The sequence below is a fragment of the Linepithema humile genome, chromosome 3 (genome assembly GCF_040581485.1).
Source record: "Linepithema humile isolate Giens D197 chromosome 3, Lhum_UNIL_v1.0, whole genome shotgun sequence".
Classification (NCBI taxonomy): Eukaryota; Metazoa; Arthropoda; class Insecta; order Hymenoptera; family Formicidae; genus Linepithema; species Linepithema humile.
This window is the reverse complement of record NC_090130.1, coordinates 1,873,689-1,896,911: the sequence shown is the minus strand read 5'-3', so window position 1 is coordinate 1,896,911 and position 23,223 is coordinate 1,873,689. Positions and strand designations below refer to the sequence as shown.

Sequence of the window (23,223 nt, the reverse complement as noted above, 5' to 3'; positions counted from 1 at the left end):
AAGCAAATGTGGGATGAATCACTTTGTAATTGAAATAGAGTAGGTTCTGTCGAAAAATGTACTATAAATATTTCTGCTGTAATTATAATTCGTAAAATTATCGCAATATCTAATTAATAATGTGCTGATTACGTACATAACAATTTTTGAAAAACCTCTAAAATTGATGAATCTTTTTATATATTAAATAATTTTAAAAATAATTCTGTCAGAGGATAATTAAAACACTATTGATTTTACCGAAATTTGGGTGCTAAATCTAGATGAATTTTAATCTTTTAGGCACAATATGGCGACCAGTAGGATTGTCGATCATTTATTTGGGACTGATGCTGTATTCACCGATGGTCCCAATACCGACGCACAGAACCATGACAGGTCATACGGGAATATACCTAAAGATCTGCATCTGCCTAGCCTTTCTTGTAGCTATAGCCCAGATCACCTTTCATATCGCTCTACTAGCGCTACCACCCTACGGATACTTTTTGGAAAATTGTAAGCAATACTCTGACATAAATATTATATTGCCTTTGAAATTCCACAGTTTGTAATCATTTTATAATTTTCGTAAATGTGATAAGTTTGCACAATATGTTTTTTCAAGCACAACGAAATATTAGATTAAGGATTACAATAAAATGCACAAGATTATCTTATTCTTAAAAGAATAAAACAATACATTTTTAGGCGAATTCGTGGAGAGACTCTTCCGACACATAGGCTTCGTCAGATTAGATAGCGCATCTGTATGGGAAGTATTCTACTGGCTGACTCCGGAATTTATTGTTTTGCCCACCGTGCTCGCCGTGTATTTCATATGTCGCTTCCTCACGCAAAAACGTATTAGCGAGGAGGAGGAAGAGACTGGTCTTCGTCAGGAGAATAATTCCCAGCGGAAGAAAACGGACGACAGCACCACAAAGGTAATTTCATATCAAAGGAAGCCGATGTCTCTATTAAAAAGTGAATTATTCAGTGATTAATATAATTTATGCAATCTCCAAATCTTTCAACACCATACATTCTGTAAAATGTGACTCTACGCAGCATGTCCTATAAGCGTTTCGCGAGAAAAAAATCGATGTTCAGTGAAAGATAACTTACACCTACGCGCATTCAGATAATCAACTTCCTGGGTGGTATCGGCACCTACGTCGTCCTAGCCTCGTTGTGCTGCGCGGCGGCCTTGAAACCGTCGATAGAGGCGGCCTTTTACTTCCTGGTGTTCCTCGGCGCCGCCACGTGCTGGGCCTGCAACAGAAATCTGCGAAAGGGCTTCGCCGTGATTTGCAGAATCGTCATGGTCATCGTGATCGTTCACATCGTTGCGTTGCTCGCGTATCAAAACGAATGGCCGCAGGAGATTATTCCAGTGTCCAGCGCCTGGTCGCGCTACCTGGCCCTAGCCGCAGTTTATCACACCAACTGCAGCGACCCGAGAGACGTGGAATATACTGACGATGCGGATTGGTTGATTTACGGATATGCTTTGCGGCTCTTCTGGCTGTATTACGTCCTGGCATTGCAGTCGCAGTTTCTCAGTAAAAAACCGGTGAGTTCGCACATTTTTCTATTTAATCGAGGTTACGATATTCTAAGAAATGATGATTTCTTCTGAATCGAAACACTGTTAATCGCTAATCGACATTAGAATAGAATATATAAAGATATTACGAAGTATATTAGAGAGCATAAATGTTCTTAACACCTACGCTTCATTATCTAGAATCTTTCATATTCTAGTAATAGTGTTATTAATTTTATAATTATTATTATAATTAATAAAATATATCATTATCGCAACTGTGGTATTTCTGTGTTAGATTAATATTTAATACTTGAAGCTAAATAATTTCTATATAAAAAAACTACTATAGGTTGATGGAAATTTGGTGTTGTGATTAATAAGATTTAATTGCGATAGAATAGCGATAGAATTAAATATCTTTGTGTAGTCCATACAATTTATCGAATTAGAAATAATGTATCGAACGCATTTCTCTTCATTGAGAAGCTCTCTTCCTAGAGCTTGGGGTACGCTCTAAACTTGGACACCTTTACTTTCCCGAGCTATACGCCACCTGCCTATTGCGTGTAACGCAATTAATCCATTTATGGGGAAGGAATAATTAATATTACTGCGAATATCCGTTGAACGTTTAACAAGAACTTTTTGAACTAACTTAAAATGTCAGCATGTAATCAAGATTGTCAAGTGGATCATAAAAATGGAATCGCCAAATATTAAATTGCTTATACATATTTCTACAAAATTAAAATTTAAAAAGGGATCAAACTATTGTCGAATTATAGAAAAGATTATTTAACATTTAGAAAATTTTAGAAAATACCTGAATGTGATGTAACTTTGGCGATTCTTTTCACTCGAATTTCTGGAAAACTTTGTTGAAAATATCTTGCTTTTACTAACAAGGCGTTACAGGCGAAGGACGCAACACGATTAAGCGGCAAACTGGAAAATCTGGACACTTCATTGTCCAGACACGTGTCCGTCAGACATAGGACACCTTCCCAACGATGGCAATCAGCGCGACGTAAGGCTCGCGTAAGGATTCGTGACATGAGCCGACTATTTTATTGATATTTTCACATGTATTTTTGATTATGCAATTTTTTTTTGTCAGCTATATTTTATTTCAGATTGCATCGCATTATTACGTACTGCACTCACAATGCCAAAATTACATTTTTTATTCCAATTCTATTTTCTAATTATTTAATTGTCAATTTCGGTAAAAGTATCGCTATCTTTTCGATGTTTTCCTAAACTGTCAAGCGTTTAAATATATGATTTTGTAAATAATATTTTTAAATTTATAATTTTTTAATTTTTTTCTCGTTATAAAACACAGAAGTTACATCGGTTGTTTGTGCTGATTATATGTATTTGTTATTCATATTACAAATGTTTCAACTTGTCATCAGATCATCATTAGTTTGTAAGTAGGTTACCGTACTGTAATTATTTTTAATATATTTTGTAATACTAATGTGGTTTGTTAGTTATTTCTATCTATTCTCGTTACGTTAAAGATAACTTGGTGATAGGCTGAAACGTTTGTAACATAAATACAATTAGTACGAACAATCGACTGCAGTTTTTTTTTGCTCTCTTTTTCGTGATTTAAATTATTTAATCGTCAGAGCGTTTACAATTTTTATTCTTTTTTAATATTTTTGATTATTTACTGTTTTATTTTTACTAATTGTTTGTAGGAAATTTTATCTACGCATTTTTCTCAAGTTATGTGACGCATGCAATCAGTAATATTGCACAAGCGATTTTAATATGGAACGCTATTAGCAGTCATAATGCAGCTTCATTTATCGTCAATTTATGCCTAAGCTGTTCTGTCTGCGAATTGTAATTATATTTTTTTTTAATTGTTTGCCTATTAAAAAATACTCTCCGTATTTTTATTTGCTGTCGCCTTCCAGATGTGCAGTTGTTGTTTTATGCTGCGCAAAAACCCTTTTCCGTTTGGATGTGCTGCTATGTTTAGTTTGCCATTGTTTTAGAAGCCGGTCGTAGATTCGTCGTTACCAACAATCGACGAGCGAACGCCTGTACGTATACCAATTAAATATGCATGATTAATTAATTATTCATTAACAATTCACTCTTCCTATGCATGTGATATAAATAGACATCGCCAAGCTGCTCGAGATTTCATTCGAGCAAATGGCACGAAATCTGGCGTACGTTTGCACGAATTGATCTCAAACAACGCAATCGTCATTATTAACAAGATTTTGATAAACATTAATAATATGGTAAAGGTAAACACATTACACTTTGCATGAGCCTGCTATTGTCGACGAGTAAAAAAAAGTTTTTAAAAAAATTGAGTTAGAAAAAGAAACGTAATGATAAAGTTTGTAAAAAGATAGCATTGATAATTATTATTCAAAGCACTAGAAAAATAAAGGCGTTTGATTTTATGCACAGCTGATGCGATTTGGTTCCGGAAGGACGGGGCTTCTTCAAGATTCCACCACCGGAAGCATCATCGTTAATCAGGATGGTCAGCAGGACGATAGCATACAAATGCAGAGTCTCAGCGAAGGTAATAAATGTAAAAGTATAATGATTTCATGCGTAAAAAAATTGAATGAAATAATTAATTAACAATCTCGCAAATTAGGAGCGCCGGATGAGTCGGCAGGTATCCTGGAACAAATAATCATGGCAGTGTACTCCATCTTCCAATTAATAGTTAACTCCTCGTATCTTGCCTCAAATATAATAATGATGGTAAGTGTTAGAAACAAATTCTATAATTCAACTCAAGGACTGAAGTAACTAAACTGTTATTTCTTTCATCTTTTAGACGTGGAGCATAATGTACCATAGCTGGACGACATTCGTCTTACTTCTGTGGGCGTTGATTTTATGGATGGTTCCCAACAAACGTGCTTCCATGATGAAATGCTCTCCATTTATTGTGTTCTATGCTACTCTCCTGCTCCTCGGACAATTCGTTTACAGTATGGATTTGACGGACGAAGAATTGCCAAGGGTGGTGAGCGGCGTGAAAATGTTGGAAATCGGCTTTGCTAAAGCCGACGAACTCGGTCGCTGGCATCTAATAGTTAAGGTGTGCACTTTCTGCAAAATTAAATTTAAATCTCTTTTGAAAAATAAATTCATTTTGCATTATGGATAGTAAAATAATGCTTAATGCGCGACTTGTTCTTGCACAGTGTCTATTTATTTCGATGTTCTGGATCACTACGAGGCAATATATGGTAGAACGAAAGCAGCAGCGACGGTCTTCTACTCTGCGCGACATGGTAGCACCATTGCACGTGTCCGTCTCGACGGCGACGACTGCCATGACTCACGAGACGCCAGAGATCAAGAGCAAGTTCATGAAAAACGTCGGGAAGTTATTGCAAAACTTATTAACCAAATTCTGGATCGCCGTGGTGGCAATCATGCTGTTCATCTGCGGCATAACAGGCGAACGCATGACGCTCTTCAGAATAGTCTACATGCTATTGTTCCTCGTTTTCGTTATCACGTTTCAGGTATTGTATTCCGATAAATGTCAATCGCAAATCTTTGTCGACGGAAATGAATATCGGGAAAATTTTAGATATCGTGGATAGCGTGGAGGAGAATAATGTACGGATTTTGGCTAACTGTTATCGGATATTCGATCATCATGCTGATTCTCGTCTACACTTACCAATTTAAGAATTTCCCAGCATATTGGGAATACATTGGTGTTAGCGAAAATTTGTGAGTACTACTTTCAATTATTATCTTGTTTATTAATTATTTACATTTCTGCCACTGTTCATATTTATTTTTTATCAATTCAGACAAATGGATATTGGACTAGAATCTTACGAAATTAAAGATCTATTTGTGAGATTGCTGACGCCAACATTCTTTGTCATTATCACAGTGCTTCAGATTCATTATTTCCACAACGACTTTCTCGAAGTCACCAACATCGACAGATTAGAGTTTGTATAAATAGTTGTAAATGTTAACACGTAATAACAATATTTTACGATATCTCTATCAATTTCAGGCCCGAAAGCTTTCAGCGAGCCAGTCTAGGACATTCTCCTAGTTTAAATATGCCAACATCCTCACCGGCTGATGTCACGCTGACTGAAAACGAAAAATATACGATGTACACGTTGAAACAATTAAAACGTATGCATTATTTTTTTAACCAACTACTATTTTGTCAATATTATAATGATACATTTATTAAATTTATTTCAAATTGCTTACAGATATGTCAAAATTAGAGAGAATCGCGCTATTTCGAAAAATGACGAAGCATCTGGTAAATTTTTACAATTACACTTGGCTCTTCCTTGAAATTCATATGCAGAAGATTATTTTTATCTCATTCGTTCTTCTGTGCACTAACGACGTGAGTAAAATTATCACAATCTATCTCGTGCATTTCAAGATTAATGAATAAATAATTTCGTTTCAGGTATGTGCAATAAATTTCTTCTTCATCGTCGCGGTAGCCGTGATGATTAATTTCAAAAGAAACATACAGATAAGAGCAATTAACGTGTTAGCTTCCATAATATCGCTTCTTACGATTACGAAAATGTTGTATCAAATCCAGAACATCAATCATGACAATTGGAACGTCAACTGCACTGTAAGGACTCTAAATTAATATCTCGTTATAACATAATGAGAAAAATTTGTATACAATTTTTCATTTTGATTTAATTCATTATTTTAAATAATTTCAGAAAAATGACGATCAACAAAATGCAAGCAGTACCGTCTACAACATGGCCGAATGGTTCGGCATGAAGAAAGCAGGACCGGGCCAACTTCCGGATTTGCTGAAAGGCTACATCGGCATCATTACCGTGACGACTTTTAGAAAAATCATCAGAGTCCGCCAATGGTTTTATCGCCATAGCAAGGGAGAATCATTGGACACTCCTCAAGTGATGTTTCCAACTATCACCAGGGCGGACGCTGACAAGGGACTGCCGGAGTGCTTCAAGTTTCTCTTCAACTATGGCTTCTATAAATTCGGCCTCGAAATGTGCCTCATTGGAATCGTTACCCTGATTGGCACCAGGCTGGACTTTTATTCCGTTCTGTACAGCATCTGGTTGCTGTTGTTCTTCTCATTGAAAAGAAAAACCGTAGCGCGAATTTGGCCGTTTTTCAGATTTTTCGCCATCATTTTTCTGCCTATTCAATACGCCATTGTCGTAGCACCGCCTTCGTGGCTTTGTATAGGTAAAGTAATGCGTCTTTACGTTGGACACAAAGATAAATTAGGCAGGAACAAATAATAAATAATTTTTTTTCTTTGTTTTAGACTATCCATGGGGTGAATCTGAAGTAATGAGGGGATTGCAGGAATGGATGTACCTTCCTGATCCAGATTCTCCGCCAAATCCCAAAAAACTAATTTGTAAGTTTAATTTGTGAACTAACAAAAAAGAACTGTAAAATATTTTTATTTGAAATTATTTTGTCTTCTTTCATTTCGAACACAGGTGACTTTATTTTGTTAATGATGATCGTACGGCAAAGTCTGGTCTTCCACATCGAGCACCAATATTTCTTACAGTCTAACAAAGATTTCGTAGCTGGCCACAATTATTCCGTCTTCCAAGATATGGAGAAGCCGACTTTTGTGAATCCTGTGAAGGATTATGTGTCGCACATTCAGTCGTGGCTGGACGTATTTAAACGTGGCTGCATGATGAGTCTTATGTGGGTAACCTTGTCGATTATGTTCCTGGCTGGAACAAAGAGAACAAATGTCTTTTCGCTTGGCTACCTTATTGGCGCGTTCGTTTTTCTTTGGCAAGGAAGCGATTTTTACTTGAGACCAATGAGAACCATTTTAAAATGGTGGAATATGCTGATCGGATATAATGTCGTTGTCATTTTCTTGAAAGCTTTACTTCAGGGTGTGGGCTGCGTGCTCATCAAAGACGTAAGTTTTTTTTCAACAATACTAACTTATATTACTTGTGTAAATTTTTTTTTAATGTAATTTACATGTTTCTTTAAAACTAGTGAAAAATTATTTTTATTTTTATTTGAACACAAAACTAAAAATATAATGAACTAAAACATGCTATAAGTGTAGAAAAATATAAAAATTGTTAAATTATTTTAATACTAGCTTGAAACTTCGAGCTGCTGGCTGGTGCAGTTGCTGGGTATCGCATGCCTGAAGAAGTTCAAGAGTTCTAGCGACATAGTGTTGAGTCCCGCCGATTGTAACGTTTCCCGTGAGGACATCGGCATGGTTTGGGATGGATTGTGCTTTAGCTTTCTCTTGATACAAAAACGACTCTTCAAAAGCTACTACTTCTTCCACATAGTAGACGAGACAAAAGCTATGAGCATTCTAGCGTCTCGCGGCGCGGAGCTACTCGAGGAGCTGCATCAGAAGCGTATAGAAATCCAAGAGAATGTGGAGAAGACCGTTTTAGAAAAGCTGAAGTTCAAGATGGACAAGATCAAGGCCAATCAACAAAAGATACAGGGACCGTCTTACAAAGAGCCCCAGACTCACAAAGTCGGTAAGACAATTGTTTTTAAATAATGTTTTGTCAAAGCAATCTTGAAGAACTCTAATTTTGATGAACTTTGTTCTTCAGAAAGTGATTGCAAGTTTTTATTTAGGTCATGAGATATCTTGAATTAATCGCCGGCTGGATATCACTTTTCTTCAAAAAGTAAAACTTAACTTTCGTTTCAGTGATATTATTGCAAGCATTTTAATTTTAAGCAAGACAAATTTCATTCAAGATCTCTAGGACATTATTCTAACCGTCTTAATCTCCAAATAATTTCATCATATTAACACGAAATTCATCATTTTCCTTAACATCACTGTCACTCCATTGCTCCACTATCACTACGTGCGGCAGATATAATACCCGAAATATCTGTATCTTTAATGCGTCAAAAAAGAGAGACAGGCGCCGCTGGCGAGGTCGCCCAGCGTGAGTTCTTGCGTGTCGGGTCACACGCCGCCGCAAGGATACCAGACGCCTCTGGACGAGGACGACGACGAGCCGCCCCCGTTGACGCCACGCGCGGCGTCCCTGTTGCAGGCGCCCACGCCGAATTCCGCCGTGATGACGGTCAGTCTCGAGGGCTACCTCGAGCCGACCCGTATCTCATTCGGCTCGCCACCCAGTAGCGAGCTGAATCCGCGGGGACCATCGCCGGACGAGACGTTCCCGGTGTTCTCGCCCCCGCCTTACGATCGCGGTCCGGCCGATCGGTCGCTCACGTCCTCCATGAGACATCGGCGTCAGTCCAGCTTCCCGATCGGGCCGCCGTGGACGAGCGGCCTGCACACTCCGCGCCAGTCGATCATCTCGACGACGTCCCGCTCCCCGCGCTCGCATCACACGTGTAATCACTCGTCAGCAACAGCGTCCTCGTCGCCAGTGTGCTACGGTGTCCTGTACATACGCTTCCTCACGCTCACTTAAATCTTCTATGAAACACTTCACCTTGTCCGATGTTCGTCTTGTCACAAGAGCGGCCGTGTCTTTAGGTGTTTCTCTTGTGAATAGTAGAATATATCGCTAGTATGACTCGTGTTAAACGTGAAAAATACCATTGTATATAAATGTTTATACATTTGCAGGTCTATCTATTTATCTGAAGATCGATAGAAATAATACTTCTACATACATTTCTCTATTCTATTAATTTATTTTAATTTTTTTTTTTTGGAACCATCCGCTTTTGCATTATTCCTTACTTCCTTTGCTCTATCATTATTCATAATACTTATCATTATTTTGTAATCTCTAAATTTTAGAAGAGATTACAAAAACATAAATTTTTTGTAAAAAAGTTTTTTTTATTAATAGGTCGTAATTTCCCAAAAATCCAGTTGCAAAGAGTGGAATCGAAGGATTCAATTGAAAATTACTGATATAACATATGTGTAATATATTGTAATATATATGTGCTCTGCATCAATCTTCTTCAGTTTTTATCTTTATTTTATGTTTTGTGTTTTCTTATTAGATGAACTCTATCCAAGAACGCGGCCGTTATATAGAATTCGTGCGCCGACGACCAACAGAGAGGGTAAATGTATATTCTTTACAGCTATTGTCCTAAAAAAACATCCGATGTCCTGATGATCCCAGATCTATTCCGCACAATTTGACTTGTATATAAGATGAACAGTTTAACGTAAAGTTTGTGTACCCTGTAAATAGCTTCTGTATCGATAAATAAGTTGCCTAATAATCTATTAACATTTGTGTGTATATTTGTACGTTCTTAATACGAAAAATGTAATAATTATAGTATAATAATCAAAAAGTGCTTAATCGTCCTCGCACCTTTTTCTAATCTTTATCAAGTATGCATGGCTATCGTGGCTTTTATAATTATGTAGAGCACGAGTAGACTTGTTAAAAAAATCGATAATTCTTTTTTTCACTAGCTATCAGATCGGGCGACTACTACATGTTTGATGATTTGGATGATGACGACGTCACCGATTTGATTCCCGACAGCGACACCGACCGAAGGGAGAAGGAACATCGCCGCGAACAGGAGCAACGGGGAAGGAGAATGACTGTCTCCGAGGTATGTAAAATTGAGAAACATATGCATCGGATTACTCACTGATTTTGATTTCTCAAGGATTCCGGTATTAACTTGACTATGCTGTGAATATTCGGTCGAAACAATGAAGGTTTCTTGTTAAGTTTTACTAATTCTCTAATCAAGATATTATAGTCCATCGAGGCTGTCTGGAGAAATTTCGAAAATCATTAAGTATTCAATATTAATCATGTAAAATCTTCTGTGTGTTTCTCGTGTCTATAGAAAGAAAGCGCCATTATTCTTTTTTCAATTTACAAAATAATAATCCTCTGAAAAAATGTTTTGAAATTTTTCCGAAAAAGTATTTTGGATGGACTATTGCAAGATAGGCGGATTTCTTCATGTGATGATTGCAACCAAAATCTCTCCTCATACGCTATTATTATCCACATCTTTTCGCTCTAAATCTACAATTCGCACTGTCAGTTCGCATTGTCCCCCTTTTTCTCTTTCTCTCTCCTCCTCGTGGAGGGGATCACGCAACACGTCCGGCCGGCAACGATGCACGAAATCGATCGATGGATGGTGAATCGCGAGAATTGACACGTAAGTCTCCTTGCAGTTGATGAACACGCTGATTAAGACAGACATTGAGATCGCGACGCACGTCGCCATGTACGGAGGGACCGAAAAGGACGCCCTGAGACTCCGACGTAGAAGCGTACCTTTGACACGGAAGAAATCGTCCATGTCCTATTTGAGCGCTCGCTCCGAGACCGACACTGCCATGGCTACCGATGTGAGACATCCCCTTTCCCTTTAAAAGGCTGCATGATCGCTGCAGGCACTCATCTGCATATAATCGTCACTCTTTTTACCTTTCTATATAATACTGTCTCCAAAAAGCAAAGCTGTCGAGCAAACGACGGATCTCACTGTTGATGCAATGTGCGGTTGACTTTCTTAAGGGAGACTTATTTCTCACATACATATATATATATATATATATATAAATGCAAATTTAAAATTTAAATTTGCATTTTTTTTTTATAAACTCTAAAAAAATATATATATTTATATTTAACTTTAATATATATATATGTATTATTAACTCCCTGTTTAAGAAAAATCAACTGCGGTCTATCTCATTAATAATAGGATTTGGTTACTGGTTATTGTTTTATAAAATTTATCATTTTTTAGTGCTACTGTATTTTTTTGTTTTGTTTCACTGTATTATTGCTTTTTTGTTCAGTTAAAATAATCTGTGCTGCTCCTTGTGAATTCCCTCTATTTTATTTATATCTTAGTTCTATTTTATCTTAACAGTAACATAATTTATTGTATTTTTATTATTTTCGCCTTAATATTATTCTTCTCGTATTTTTCCAATACAATTTACAAAATAATTTTATTCAATTTAATTTATATTTTAACGCATATTCTCTGCAGTATTTTTACTGTTATATATTATGCGGTATTATTTTTATTAAATATAATATAATACGATAACACATAATATAAAACGGTAACAACAATGTATTCTGTGATAATGGCGATTAGATCACTCACATTTGTACGATGCTTTTAGTTCTCGATGAGAATTCCTTTCTTCTCTCCTAAGCTCTCGGCTTCGTAGAAGCAATATTGGAAGCGAAATCTTGCTGTTGTCTTTATTGCCTTCGCATCGTTTAACATCGTACTTACTTTTAATTAATTTATATGTTATAATCGCAAATCCACGACGAGGTACTTCGTCGATGATGTACAAAAAAAATTGTACACAAACCAGCTTTACTTCACAGTTTTTAAATTTATTGTAATTCTTGTAATTGCACGCTTATTGTACGCTTATTGTACAGTAAGAGTACATACATATATAACAATTATTAAATAATCAATTGTATAAATCTTGATTATAATTAAAAACTGTCGATATTTTACATATATAATTATTTAAATAAAAAATTATATGATAACGAATTTAACAAGACACCAAATATATTAATTTGAATCTAATAGTATTTAAAAATCTTGACTTTGATCTCTGAATTTTTATAGAAAAATAATAATTATTCGAATACTTAATACTCGAATAATCATTATTGCACGATGCACTTTAATATGCACTTTCACATTTCGCTCGACAGATTTGATTATTTTCAAGTTTGCTATCACGGTTTCAGCACCGTGTGACAATGTTTAATATGTTAAACTAAATTTAAAAAAAATGCATTAGGGTCCCGATCGGACGAGTCTCACTTCAGTAGAAATGGAAACGGAAGAGAAAGAGATTACAGACTTAGCTAAAACACCAGAACCTTCGGATGCAGAAGAAGAGAAAGAGGGAGACAAGAAGAGCGATGAGGAGAAAGAGGACAAGAAAAAAGTTTCGTTCTCTACATACTTCAAGTTTCTCTTGGTGATGATCAACAGCACCCTCATTTCAATGACGAAATACCTAAATCGATTCTCCCATGATTACAGATACATTCGCAAAGTTTTAGCGAAAGAGAAAAAAACTCTAAAGGTATGTATAAATCGTTATTTAGAGAAATATAATAATTGCAGGCACGTAAACATTCGTATTTTGTCAAATATCGCATTGCAATACTGTGTCGATTATTATGTTTAGGCGAAGCCAGATTTCAGAATGGGAACGCGACTAGGAATTAATCAAATGTGGCAGCCGTTACCTATGATACAAGAACGGTAAGTTTGCTCCCATGAATTCTTCCAATCGTAAGATTAAATTTATTTATCAAGATTAAGGGACTGTATATTTATTATTATTAGCGTCGCGAAAAATTTTGTATCCTCCTGCTATCTAGGTAAATTTATATCATCTATTAGTCAGAAGCCGCTTTCATAGGGATATTAATTAATTTCACGCTATATTCTTCTGGCTTTTCAAGCATCTGCTTGTACATACGTAGTTGCGTAAATTATTTATCATTTTTATGGCTATTATTTGCACATATGTTTTACATAAACAGACGTACAAGTCCACTTTTGCAAAACGTCGGGACTTTATCTGGATACATTACATAATTTTATTTATGTCCCTATTTTTTAATACTTTATCGCATGTATTTCACATATTTGTGAACTAACGATTAAAAATATTGTTTTATTCACTTTTACATATGATTGTACGATAGTGAATAATTTATTATGACAAAATTATGCGATAAGGAATTAATTTCTTGGCATTTAATGTCGCAAAGTAGATATACTCTAAAATTAGTCGCCGTCAAAGAACACTTGTGATAACTTTGTTGCTTTTTTTCGGTATCCTCTCTATTAGTCCATAAATTAATAAAAACTCTAATACCGGTTAAATAATGTGTAAGTATAAAAAGCGATATGCAATGTTTAGCGATTTCAAAATAAAAAGAAAATACGTAGATGCCAGTAGTAAATGTGCTCGCTGTGTAACAGATCGGCTACGAACGGCAATACGGAGGAAACGCTTGATCCTGGCGAAGGTCCAAGCCAATCACGCCCGCAGGAAGAAAGGTAAGGGCTTACATTTTCTGTGAAATGCTTTAACAGTAAAATTATGGTTTATTGTATGTAGTTAAGATTACTTCTACTTTATTATACCAATACTAACCCCATTAAAAATTCATTCAACTTATTCGTATTAGGTGATGCAAATAAGACGTCGTCATTTCTTTGCAAGATCATGTTTGCATCCTTTTAAATTTTATCTGTATTTGTCTATTTTATTTTATTTATAAATTTAGTTAAACGTTTAAATTATATTATAATTGTAACAAATAATATTTATTTTATTTATTTTAAACTAATTTTCTAAATTCAATTTTTCTTGTTTTTGATAAAAATAATTTCATAATTTATTTGAAAATTAAGGTTAAGCAAAATTTAAAAAACATTTAAAATATGCTTTATTACGCTTGAATATCTCACGCGAACTCGAGTGTGTTAATCTACGGCGAAAAGATCCGAGCCCTATTAAAAATCACGACAAATCATGTAGCTGATTGTGAGATCTGTGATGTCCCTTCTGACCAGCAGCATGCTATTCGCGTGGTATCAAAAATATAAGAAGCAATTCATGGATGCTGGATTGACTCTGTCGTAAGTCCCTATGGCATATATAATAAATTTTAACAAGTTACATAGAAAAATGTAAAAAAATATTCAAATACTGATAGATTAATATCAATACTTAAACAATTTTTGAGAAACTGGAATCCTCTTTAACTAAACACGTGAATATTATTTATGTAAACAAATAAGTATAATATAGTATAACTGATGGATGACATCTTTAGATATATTTATTTCATAATCCATTGTTTTATATAAAATTTTTACGTGTACCTACAGAAGTATAATACTGATAATATACTGTAAGTAAACACACTGATAATTATACTACATATATAGGTGTCATGATAAGAGCATATATGCTCATCATAGACATCTGCGGGACGCGAAGCAGAAAAGATCCGTTTTTGCCGCATGTCGCTACGTCAATTTTTCGCTGAGATACAACGTTTTAAAAATCGAGCGCGGGCGCACCACTTTTGAGTGTGTGCGTGTAGACGTTACGTACTACGTCATCTGGTCAATGGCCAGTAGTGGGTGGAAGACCATGTGCAAGGTCGGTCGTTGACCTAATAGATAGACTATTAGAGTACATAGCGCGCCACCCCAAACGGCTTCGGGCTAGATCAAAATTACTTGATATGATAGGGGTCGATATAATCTGGTTATCGACTTAGCACAAAAAAGTCACAAGAATGAAAAATAAGTTTTATTTCAAAGTTGCCTCTAACAATCTAACAGAATTGTTAATCTCAAATGATTTGCAAGACATCAACGTTTAATTATGATATTTGGTCCTTTAAGTATTATAGAAAAATCCAAAATAATGGCCGATTAGCCGAAATGATAGATTAGAATAAGGCGAAGAGATAATAAAAATACAGATCATCCTTTGATTTAATATTCCGTTGTCTTTAACGTTATTTTACTTTCACTTATCTTAATCTATGTTTTTGCTTAAAATTCGATTATGTCTGATTGGTGGAATTAATAATTGTAAATGTCTTAGAGGATATCTTGAGAATTATTTGCGGTTAAAATGTACCTGTACGAAGTAAACGTAGAAAGAGCATGGTGTTGTCTGTGTCAGGAAGGAGAGCACGCTGACGGTACCGCACATCCGAATCCTGGCGCCGAGTTTGGAGCGAGGATTGGACATGTCCTCCTCCAGGTACCAAAACTGTGTCGTGAAACTCAGGCATCTCGATGTGCTCGGTCTCTTTTTTTCTGTTTTAAACGCATTATTTGCACGCCTGTCCTCGCATGTAACACGTATTGACGTAATTCTTCAATTATCCTTTCCTCCCTTTTATTACATTTACATTTTGTGGCGTTTCTTTAAACGGAAAAGGATCGCTTCCTGACACACGATCATGCCAAAAAAATGGGCTTGTAATGAATAATCTGTGTTTTTTTGACGAGCACAGTGGACGACAGAAACACCAACGATGTCCACTGTAGCAAATGCTGTAATCTTTTCGAATGTCTTCAGCTCTATTTTCAGGTGTGACTTCATGGTTCCTGAGCTGGGCTTTAAGTGTGCTTTTGATATTGATTTGCCACAGAAGAAAGATGCATCCTTGTAATTTATACATTATTGTATAACTTTGGCATCCAAAGATATTTTTGCTACAAAATCCAAAATATATACAGATCATCTTTCTTCTAGGAATTTGTGTTAAACAATTTGTTTAAACTAAAGTATATAATTAATTGGAAGATTTTATGTATGCAGTACGCTGTTTTCGCAAGCTTTGGCGATTCAACAAGACGAAGAAGTCAGAGAACTCTCAGAAGTGGATCAACCGCCTATCATACAGCTAGCAGCATCTATCTGGTTTGGAATCCTGGCACACTCTAGTTTACTTTGTTATTTTATGGTGTTCCTTCATCAAATTAAGAACGCTTCTGTACTCTCCACGCCGTTGCCATTTATGGTATTCTTGTGGGGCTCTTTAACAATTCCGCGACCTTCGAAGACTTTCTGGGTGACGTTGATTGCTTATATCGAGGTAAGAAATAAGTTTTGTAATTTGCAATCTGAATGCAAATGTGTAAGGACCAAACTGTTATGCTATAAAAATCGCTATTTTCAGGCCATTGTCATAATAAAATGCATTTTTCAATTGGAATTGATTCCTTGGAATCAAGTTGCTCCGCCAAATTATCCACTGTATTTACCAAGAATTATGGGCATTCTGAAAAGGAAAAATTACGCTCTTTGGGATTTGTTGCTACTTCTTATGCTATTCTTCCATAGGTAAATGATAAGATACATTGAATAACACGTCAATTCATATTTTATAAAAAATATTATAATACGATTGACTTGTAGATTTATGCTAAAATCCTTGGGTCAATGGACAGCCCCATCGTTAAAACCGCGGAGAATTATTCCTTCTCAATTAACCGTGGTACCATCAAAACCACCGTCTGCAGACAAAGGACAAGGAGAGCCTAGCACGCAGGAAGAAACCGAGTACGTCGCAATTATGGCTAAACAAAATGTTTAATGCTTGCAATATCTGAAATTTCGATTGTAAATATATTATTAATTTTTCATCATGCAGTTCTCATGGGGAGGTAAAGACGCCACAAGGGCGAATTTTGAGCGTCCATGAAACGGATAACGCAGACGGTATCCCATCGACAACAGACGATAATGAAAGACTTGTGGCTGTGCAAGGAGAAGAAGTGCATCCTCTCAGTGAATCGTTTTCAAAAACGATGGATATGACGTAAATAGCTATTGATATATTTTCATTTAAGTGTAACATGTGTATTTATTAATTTGAAAAAAAAGATATTAGTTTTTAATATTGTATGTGTAATAAATTGATAGCGATAGTGTTTTAAAGAATTTGAACATCTTAAAACACACGTTAAAATTTAATTTTCTAATTTTGCAGCGTGACAAAATACGCGGAACCAATGAAAAACTTTTTCGAGAGAATTATCAGTCCAGTCGGCAAAGAAAAAACAAATGTTTACGCTTATATGTTCCTTTGTGACTTCTTCAACTTTCTTTTGCTGATCTTCGGATTCTCTGCATTCGGAGTAAGAGAGCACTTCGTAAAATTGAGAAAATTATTTATATTTATTAATGTATATTGATGTAACATTTATTAATTTTAGACTCAACAAGGCGACGGTGGAGTAGCAGCTTACTTTCAAGAAAATCGAGTTCCTATGCCCTTTCTATTGATGCTATTATTACAATTTGCTTTAATAGTCATCGATAGAGCTCTCTTTCTTAGAAAGTCTATCGTGGGAAAATTGATTTTCCAGTGCTGCTTGGTATTTGGTATTCATCTATGGATGTTTTTCATTTTACCGAGCGTAACGGAAAGGTAAGGTATTATTTTATTTTTTTCTAAACGTTTATATATATTGAATGCATCATATATTTATGATTACAGACAATTCAACGAAAAACTTGCGCCACAAATATGGTACATGGTGAAATGCTTCTATTTATTATTAGCGGCTTATCAATTGCGACAAGGATACCCGACACGAATTCTGGGTAACTTTCTGTGCAAGAAGTACAGCATCGTGAATTATGTTTTATTCAAAGGGTCGGTAAAATGTTTATTAAAGAGTACTTACATTATTTCTGTGTATTGACTTAAAATTAATCTCGCAGGTTTATGTTAGTTCCGTTTCTCTTCGAACTTCGGGCAGTGATGGATTGGATTTGGACTGATACATCCATGACTATAATGGACTGGTTTAAAATGGAAGATATCTTTGCTAGTATTTATCAAATCAAGGTACGCATTATAAAAAATATAATTTGTACGAAACACTTTCTATCTAATATTTATATATAGAAAAAAATGTACAATTAATTATTCTTCAACGTCGAAACATTAAGTTATATGATAATATTCTTCACACATGTATAACACATAAAAATTATAACATTTTGTGAAATTTTAGTGCATGAGGGGTGTCGAATCGGACTTCCCTCAGCCACGAGGAGAAAAGAAAAAACAAATGAGCAAATACTTAGTAGGCGGGAGTGCTCTCTTACTCATAATCGGTTTAATCTGGTTCCCTCTGCTCCTCTTTGCGCTTGGTAGCACCGTTGGCATATCAAACTTGCCTTACGATGTATCCATGAAAATACGAATCGGCCCGTATGAGCCCATCTACTCTATGTCGGCGCAGGGCAGTTCTATCATGGAATATAAGAAAGATGAATACAAACATCTTACAGATTTATATTCTACAGATAGATCAGCGGTTACTTTCTTCGAAAATTACGTTCATTCGGACGTAGCCGCTGTAAGATTCAGTGGTTTTTCAAGAAAACTGTGGGGAATTTCGCCACCCGATAGAAACAGGTTTGTTCTATAATCAAAAATCTGAGTATATTTAGCAGAAATGTTTCATTATTTTTCTTGAAAAAGGGATTGATAACATTGACACAGCTTTTATTCTATAAAAGGGTTTAAAAAAAATTATAATTTTGTTCTCAGATTGAAAGCAGAACTGGCTTCTAACATCACGACAGTGGTTATACATGTGGAATGGATGGTTTCAAGAAAAACAGATGCTAAAGATACCACTGGAATCACCACGACAATTCGTGACATAAAATTACCGCCTTTTGTAAATGGAGAATTCAATCCTATAAGACAAACGTTAGTGGATATGTTAAAAGAAGATCCTGTCGGAATGAATGCATCCATAACATTGCAAAGCGCTTTCCCGAAATTCCTCAAAGTCACTGCTAGAACCACCAATGTTGTTCCACAATTAATGCGAGGGCGACGTCTATGTAAGTATACTTGAACATTATTGGAGAACAGTATTAAAAACAAAAATATTACATATTTTGTGTTTCTAGCGCTAATAGACGACGATGAAGACGACAGTTACATCTATAGAAACATCAGTATTCAGTTATCGACGGAAAAGGATTGTTGTGCTCATCAACAATGGTGGATAGTCCATGAAGAATGCACAGATCAGTTGTACAAGGACATCTTGATGAATGTACCATTAAATGACTGCAAATATATCATGATGTTCCTATTCAATGATAAAGCCTTCCCCGAGGGCTTAAGTTTCTTCAGTGGATTCGGGTAAGTTCGATAATCTAACGACAGTCTTACGACAAAATTTTACGAAAAATTATGACATTTTTATAAAATTTTAATTATCATGATTCGTTAATTAAAAATTATATATTGGCAAATAGGATCTTAGGATTATATACCACGGCGGTGATAGTCATAAGCCAGATGATGCGAAAGATTGTCAGTGATATGGCGCCCAAGATCATGTTCGACGATTTGCCTTACGTCGACAGAATCCTTCGTCTCTGCTTAGATATCTACTTGGTCCGCGAGAGTGGCGACTTGTGTCTCGAAGAAGACTTGTTTGCCAAATTAATCTTCCTCTACAGATCACCGGAAACATTAATCAGGTTAAACTTTGGTCCTATATAATGTATGAATTATAGATGTTAAGAACGCTTATAATTTTTGTTATATGTAAAAGCACAACTATTTTGGAATATGCATGAAACAGATTTAAATTTAACACAAAAGACTTTATAGACGGAGTAATAATTGATTAAATAATGATACAATTGATTACTAATGATACATCAAACATCATTCTAAAAAGATCATTTTGTTAGGTGGACGAGACCACCTGAAGAAGGGGAGAGAACCGATAACGAAGATCAAGACGAAGACGAAGAAGAAGGACGAGAAGGAAGAAGACAGGAAGAGCACTCTCATCGTGACTGAACCGTAGAACGAAAGGAGGAAAAGAAAGTTCTTAAATAATTGATTGCACGTGTGCAAATATTACTCAATATGGGAAACCTGGAATGCATTTCTTTGGAATAGGTTTTTCTCTGCCAGACGAACAAAATAACATTTATAATGAAAGTCATTTTTAGAATCGCATTATTAAGAAATACAAGGACACACGTCCTGTTTAAAATGGAATTGCCAAAGAAACTAAACTTTCAAGCTTGAGAAACACTTTTGAATTTGTGCAACAACAAACTTGCGTTGTTTATGCATGTTTGCATATTTCTCTTATGAATACTGATTTATAAATATTCTTTGTTGATAAGAATTATTAAGATTTTTCGAGCACAAAAATTCAAAGAAAGCTCAACAGCTTATATTGCTGAAAAACTAGCTTTCCGACCAAAGTTTCGCGATTACATATTTTACAATAGTATCACGCTATTTATAAAAATATATTATACGTTAACATACATAGAGCAGGAGAGAGAGAGGGAAAGAGAAAGAGAAAGCATATTTCTCATTGTAATATAATTTAAGAGTTTGTCTCAATAATGTGAATGATGTTGTGGATAAAACTTGCATATAATAATAGTTTCGTGTATAAGTTTTCAAATGTGGAAAAGAAGATAGCTTTTATCGTAAGAGAACTCAGGAATTCAGTATGAGCCTATTTGTTGTAAAATAAAAAATAACGAAATGACTGTTCTTATCTTAAAAATTATATACCAAAAAGAGCATAACATAGATATAAATATTTGAGAAATATCTTTGTTCGTGAATAAATACACATATCTATTAGTTACAAAATGTTATTATTATAATACGTGCATTTTTACTATGCATTATAATTTTTTCCAAGAATTTTTGCAATATGTTAACATTAGCGTCATAAAAAATTTTTAGAAATGAGTTTAGCTATCAACGAACAGTGCAATTATTTTGAAGTGCTTTTATCGTGGAAGTTTGTGTGCTTAATGAAATATGTGTTTAGATATATACATTTAAGTTTGTGTGCTTAATGAAATATGTGCTTAGATATGCATTTAAAATTGTAATATGAAGTTATTTGTAAGCTATTGATCGTGAATTTCTTGTCACCGATATGATGGCTTTTCAAACTTTTTTATACGTTTTTTTAAGTTTCAGTATGTAGCCATGTAGTTTGGCAAATTAGTCATGACGTCCACTTCTTAAATATTTAATGAAAAATGTGTCTCGCAAGAAAGAAATTAAAAATATTTGTATACATTTAAATATATATTTAAATAATATGTATATAGAAAAATGTATATCATATATATGTATATCGGCTCATTAATGCAACGCTACAACATTTTCAAACATACATTCTCTAAATACTTTTCTTAATATTAGGAACTGTGGAAAACGGAATTGGAAATGTAATCAGAGAAATAAATTTTTATAAGCAAATATAAATTTGTTTATTAAGTATATTTTATTATAGAAAATATGAAACAACTCTTACATTCTTCTTAAAAAGTGTGCGTATATGTGAGCTATTATATCTAACATTTTATAGTATAAAAATAAATTATTTTAACAATGGTGTAATTAAATTTTAATAAGGCCTCTTATACTTTATCATATTATAATGATTAATACTTAAATGATAGCATGTTATTATTTTTTAGATTATCACGATTAAATATTAGATAAAGTTAAATATGGATATTAATAGTTAAATAGTAAATATAATTTCCTCAAGCAAGAATAACTTTTTTTTTTCCCAGTCTTACAACATGCGATATACGTTTCTTAAAATGGCAAACAGTTAAAATGCATCATGAACGTCATAATTGGCATTTTGCGTATTAAAAGAATATTTATTTAAGCGCGATCGCGATTACGCTTATATTAATTCATCGTATTTTCTTGTTTCAAAAATTCAAGCTTTTCTAATTTATTCTGCAGATCCTCGTTTTGCATTCGCAAAGCAATCAACTCTTGCTGTAACCGTTCATTCTCCTCAACCAGTGCTCTCACTCTAGCGGAATCTTTGCTGGGATGCATTTCTATAATTAAATCATCTGTTTGGTCCAAGAGACTTTTTATCAAAGTTGCTTGTGAATTGACATGGAGCTCCTGCATGGTACGTAGAATCTTTGTGCTTTCCTGCTTGGTATATGTGCTTATCAATTCTTTGATAGCTGTAAGCAAAGCGACTGGATCTTGGTCTTGTATTTTGAAAACTGATTTTTTCGACTTATCAGGTAACTTTCCCTTCTCTTTTATTGAATCCCGAAAACCGGTCTCTTTGGAGGAATCTGAGGGTCGGCTATTTTCCTTACTAGAAGTATCCGAGGAATGACTGTTGAGAGAGTCAGGGGAACGTCTGTTCTCTTTAGTAGAAGTATTCAGGGAATGAGTGGTTTCCTTATGTGACCCAGAATGTCGATTACGATCTTTGTTTCTGATTTTGTTTTCAGGCATTTTAAGATATTTTACATCTTGCGATTTTACTTTGTGTTCTCCGCTAATACTCTGCTGCTTCTCATTGTCCATTTTTGTTCTCACATCAACAGGCTTTCCTGTAACTTTGTCAGGTTTTTCTGATACTTTTATATTTACAGAATGTCTTTTTACATTCTGATCCAATTGTTTCTTGGAATCCCTAGAGGAATCTTTGCTGCTTGTAATTTTTACATCAGGAATAATCGGAGTTGTTACAATGTCAGGATCCTTTTGTGATCGTTTTACATTATCCCTCTCACTTTGTTCAGAAAAATGAAGTAATGGAGATGAAGTAGCATGCCTGGTAGTTATATGACGATCCACTTGACTGCTTTTCTTTGCTTCTTTGGGTAATAACTCCAGCTCTTCCAAGAAGGAATCATTCATTTTGGATGTCTGTAGATGAACGTATGTAAATATTTGTGATGTCTACAGTAGACATACCACGATAACTGAAAAGGTAAAAAAAATATAAAATAATAATACATTCTTAGACATAATAAATAAAGTTACAATAACAAATAAAAAAATGCAGTACTCGTAAATTACAAAACACAAATATCTTGTTACTGAATTAGTGATGTCAAGCACACACGATATACAAAGCATTCGCAAATTTACAACGCACAATGTGAGCAATTAACTACATCCGGAATTAAATATAGTAAACGTCGCGCTAACCTTCTCTCGCCTGCGAACGTGAACTTGAACGCGAAGAAGCGTAAAACTTAGGTTAGACGATCAGCTGATCGCATACTGGGCGGCAATGCCATGTTCGAGATCAGAAAATTGATGCACTGGGCAATTACTCCTTATATTATA

The 23,223-nt window shown here is 34.9% G+C and overlaps 2 protein-coding genes across 7 annotated transcripts in view; one reads left to right on the top strand and one right to left on the bottom strand.

Moving 5' to 3' along the window:
- The window catches only part of Piezo (piezo type mechanosensitive ion channel component), a 27,899-nt gene extending 6,533 nt beyond the window's left edge, over nucleotides 1-21,366 (top strand). Inside the window, exons 3-40 of one of the 5 annotated variants that reach the window (XM_012374359.2) lie at nucleotides 283-498; nucleotides 691-926; nucleotides 1,124-1,555; nucleotides 2,438-2,569; nucleotides 3,544-3,591; nucleotides 3,974-4,091; nucleotides 4,170-4,279; nucleotides 4,356-4,622; nucleotides 4,729-5,055; nucleotides 5,124-5,269; nucleotides 5,353-5,499; nucleotides 5,568-5,695; nucleotides 5,779-5,921; nucleotides 5,988-6,164; nucleotides 6,262-6,766; nucleotides 6,849-6,944; nucleotides 7,030-7,475; nucleotides 7,668-8,070; nucleotides 9,542-9,604; nucleotides 9,969-10,114; nucleotides 10,698-10,874; nucleotides 12,315-12,605; nucleotides 12,711-12,787; nucleotides 13,517-13,594; nucleotides 15,243-15,323; nucleotides 15,888-16,164; nucleotides 16,249-16,412; nucleotides 16,488-16,631; nucleotides 16,723-16,890; nucleotides 17,062-17,209; nucleotides 17,288-17,502; nucleotides 17,572-17,730; nucleotides 17,799-17,925; nucleotides 18,095-18,501; nucleotides 18,637-18,938; nucleotides 19,008-19,245; nucleotides 19,362-19,589; nucleotides 19,806-21,366. In XM_012374359.2, the coding sequence (XP_012229782.1) occupies nucleotides 283-498; nucleotides 691-926; nucleotides 1,124-1,555; nucleotides 2,438-2,569; nucleotides 3,544-3,591; nucleotides 3,974-4,091; nucleotides 4,170-4,279; nucleotides 4,356-4,622; nucleotides 4,729-5,055; nucleotides 5,124-5,269; nucleotides 5,353-5,499; nucleotides 5,568-5,695; nucleotides 5,779-5,921; nucleotides 5,988-6,164; nucleotides 6,262-6,766; nucleotides 6,849-6,944; nucleotides 7,030-7,475; nucleotides 7,668-8,070; nucleotides 9,542-9,604; nucleotides 9,969-10,114; nucleotides 10,698-10,874; nucleotides 12,315-12,605; nucleotides 12,711-12,787; nucleotides 13,517-13,594; nucleotides 15,243-15,323; nucleotides 15,888-16,164; nucleotides 16,249-16,412; nucleotides 16,488-16,631; nucleotides 16,723-16,890; nucleotides 17,062-17,209; nucleotides 17,288-17,502; nucleotides 17,572-17,730; nucleotides 17,799-17,925; nucleotides 18,095-18,501; nucleotides 18,637-18,938; nucleotides 19,008-19,245; nucleotides 19,362-19,589; nucleotides 19,806-19,917 (7,679 nt within the window). In that variant the 3' untranslated portion in view covers nucleotides 19,918-21,366. The remainder of the gene's footprint in view (nucleotides 1-282; nucleotides 499-690; nucleotides 927-1,123; nucleotides 1,556-2,437; nucleotides 2,570-3,543; nucleotides 3,592-3,973; nucleotides 4,092-4,169; nucleotides 4,280-4,355; nucleotides 4,623-4,728; nucleotides 5,056-5,123; nucleotides 5,270-5,352; nucleotides 5,500-5,567; nucleotides 5,696-5,778; nucleotides 5,922-5,987; nucleotides 6,165-6,261; nucleotides 6,767-6,848; nucleotides 6,945-7,029; nucleotides 7,476-7,667; nucleotides 8,071-9,541; nucleotides 9,605-9,968; nucleotides 10,115-10,697; nucleotides 10,875-12,314; nucleotides 12,606-12,710; nucleotides 12,788-13,516; nucleotides 13,595-15,242; nucleotides 15,324-15,887; nucleotides 16,165-16,248; nucleotides 16,413-16,487; nucleotides 16,632-16,722; nucleotides 16,891-17,061; nucleotides 17,210-17,287; nucleotides 17,503-17,571; nucleotides 17,731-17,798; nucleotides 17,926-18,094; nucleotides 18,502-18,636; nucleotides 18,939-19,007; nucleotides 19,246-19,361; nucleotides 19,590-19,805) is intronic. The other 4 variants (XM_067352163.1, XM_067352164.1, XM_012374362.2 and 1 more) reach the window with 4 other exon arrangements.
- LOC105676561 (peptidyl-prolyl cis-trans isomerase G-like) lies at nucleotides 21,367-23,223 on the bottom strand. 2 transcript variants are annotated; one of them, XM_012374567.2, is made up of 2 exons: nucleotides 23,083-23,223; nucleotides 21,367-22,853 (listed from the first exon to the last, which is right to left on the bottom strand). In XM_012374567.2, exon 2 carries the CDS (start codon nucleotides 22,786-22,788, stop codon nucleotides 21,805-21,807), a length of 984 nt encoding a protein of 327 aa, XP_012229990.1. In that variant the 5' UTR covers nucleotides 22,789-22,853; nucleotides 23,083-23,223; the 3' UTR covers nucleotides 21,367-21,804. The 2 variants fall into 2 exon arrangements, with proteins under 2 accessions (XP_012229990.1, XP_067208268.1); XM_067352167.1 differs by lacking the exon at nucleotides 23,083-23,223 and adding an exon at nucleotides 22,940-23,079.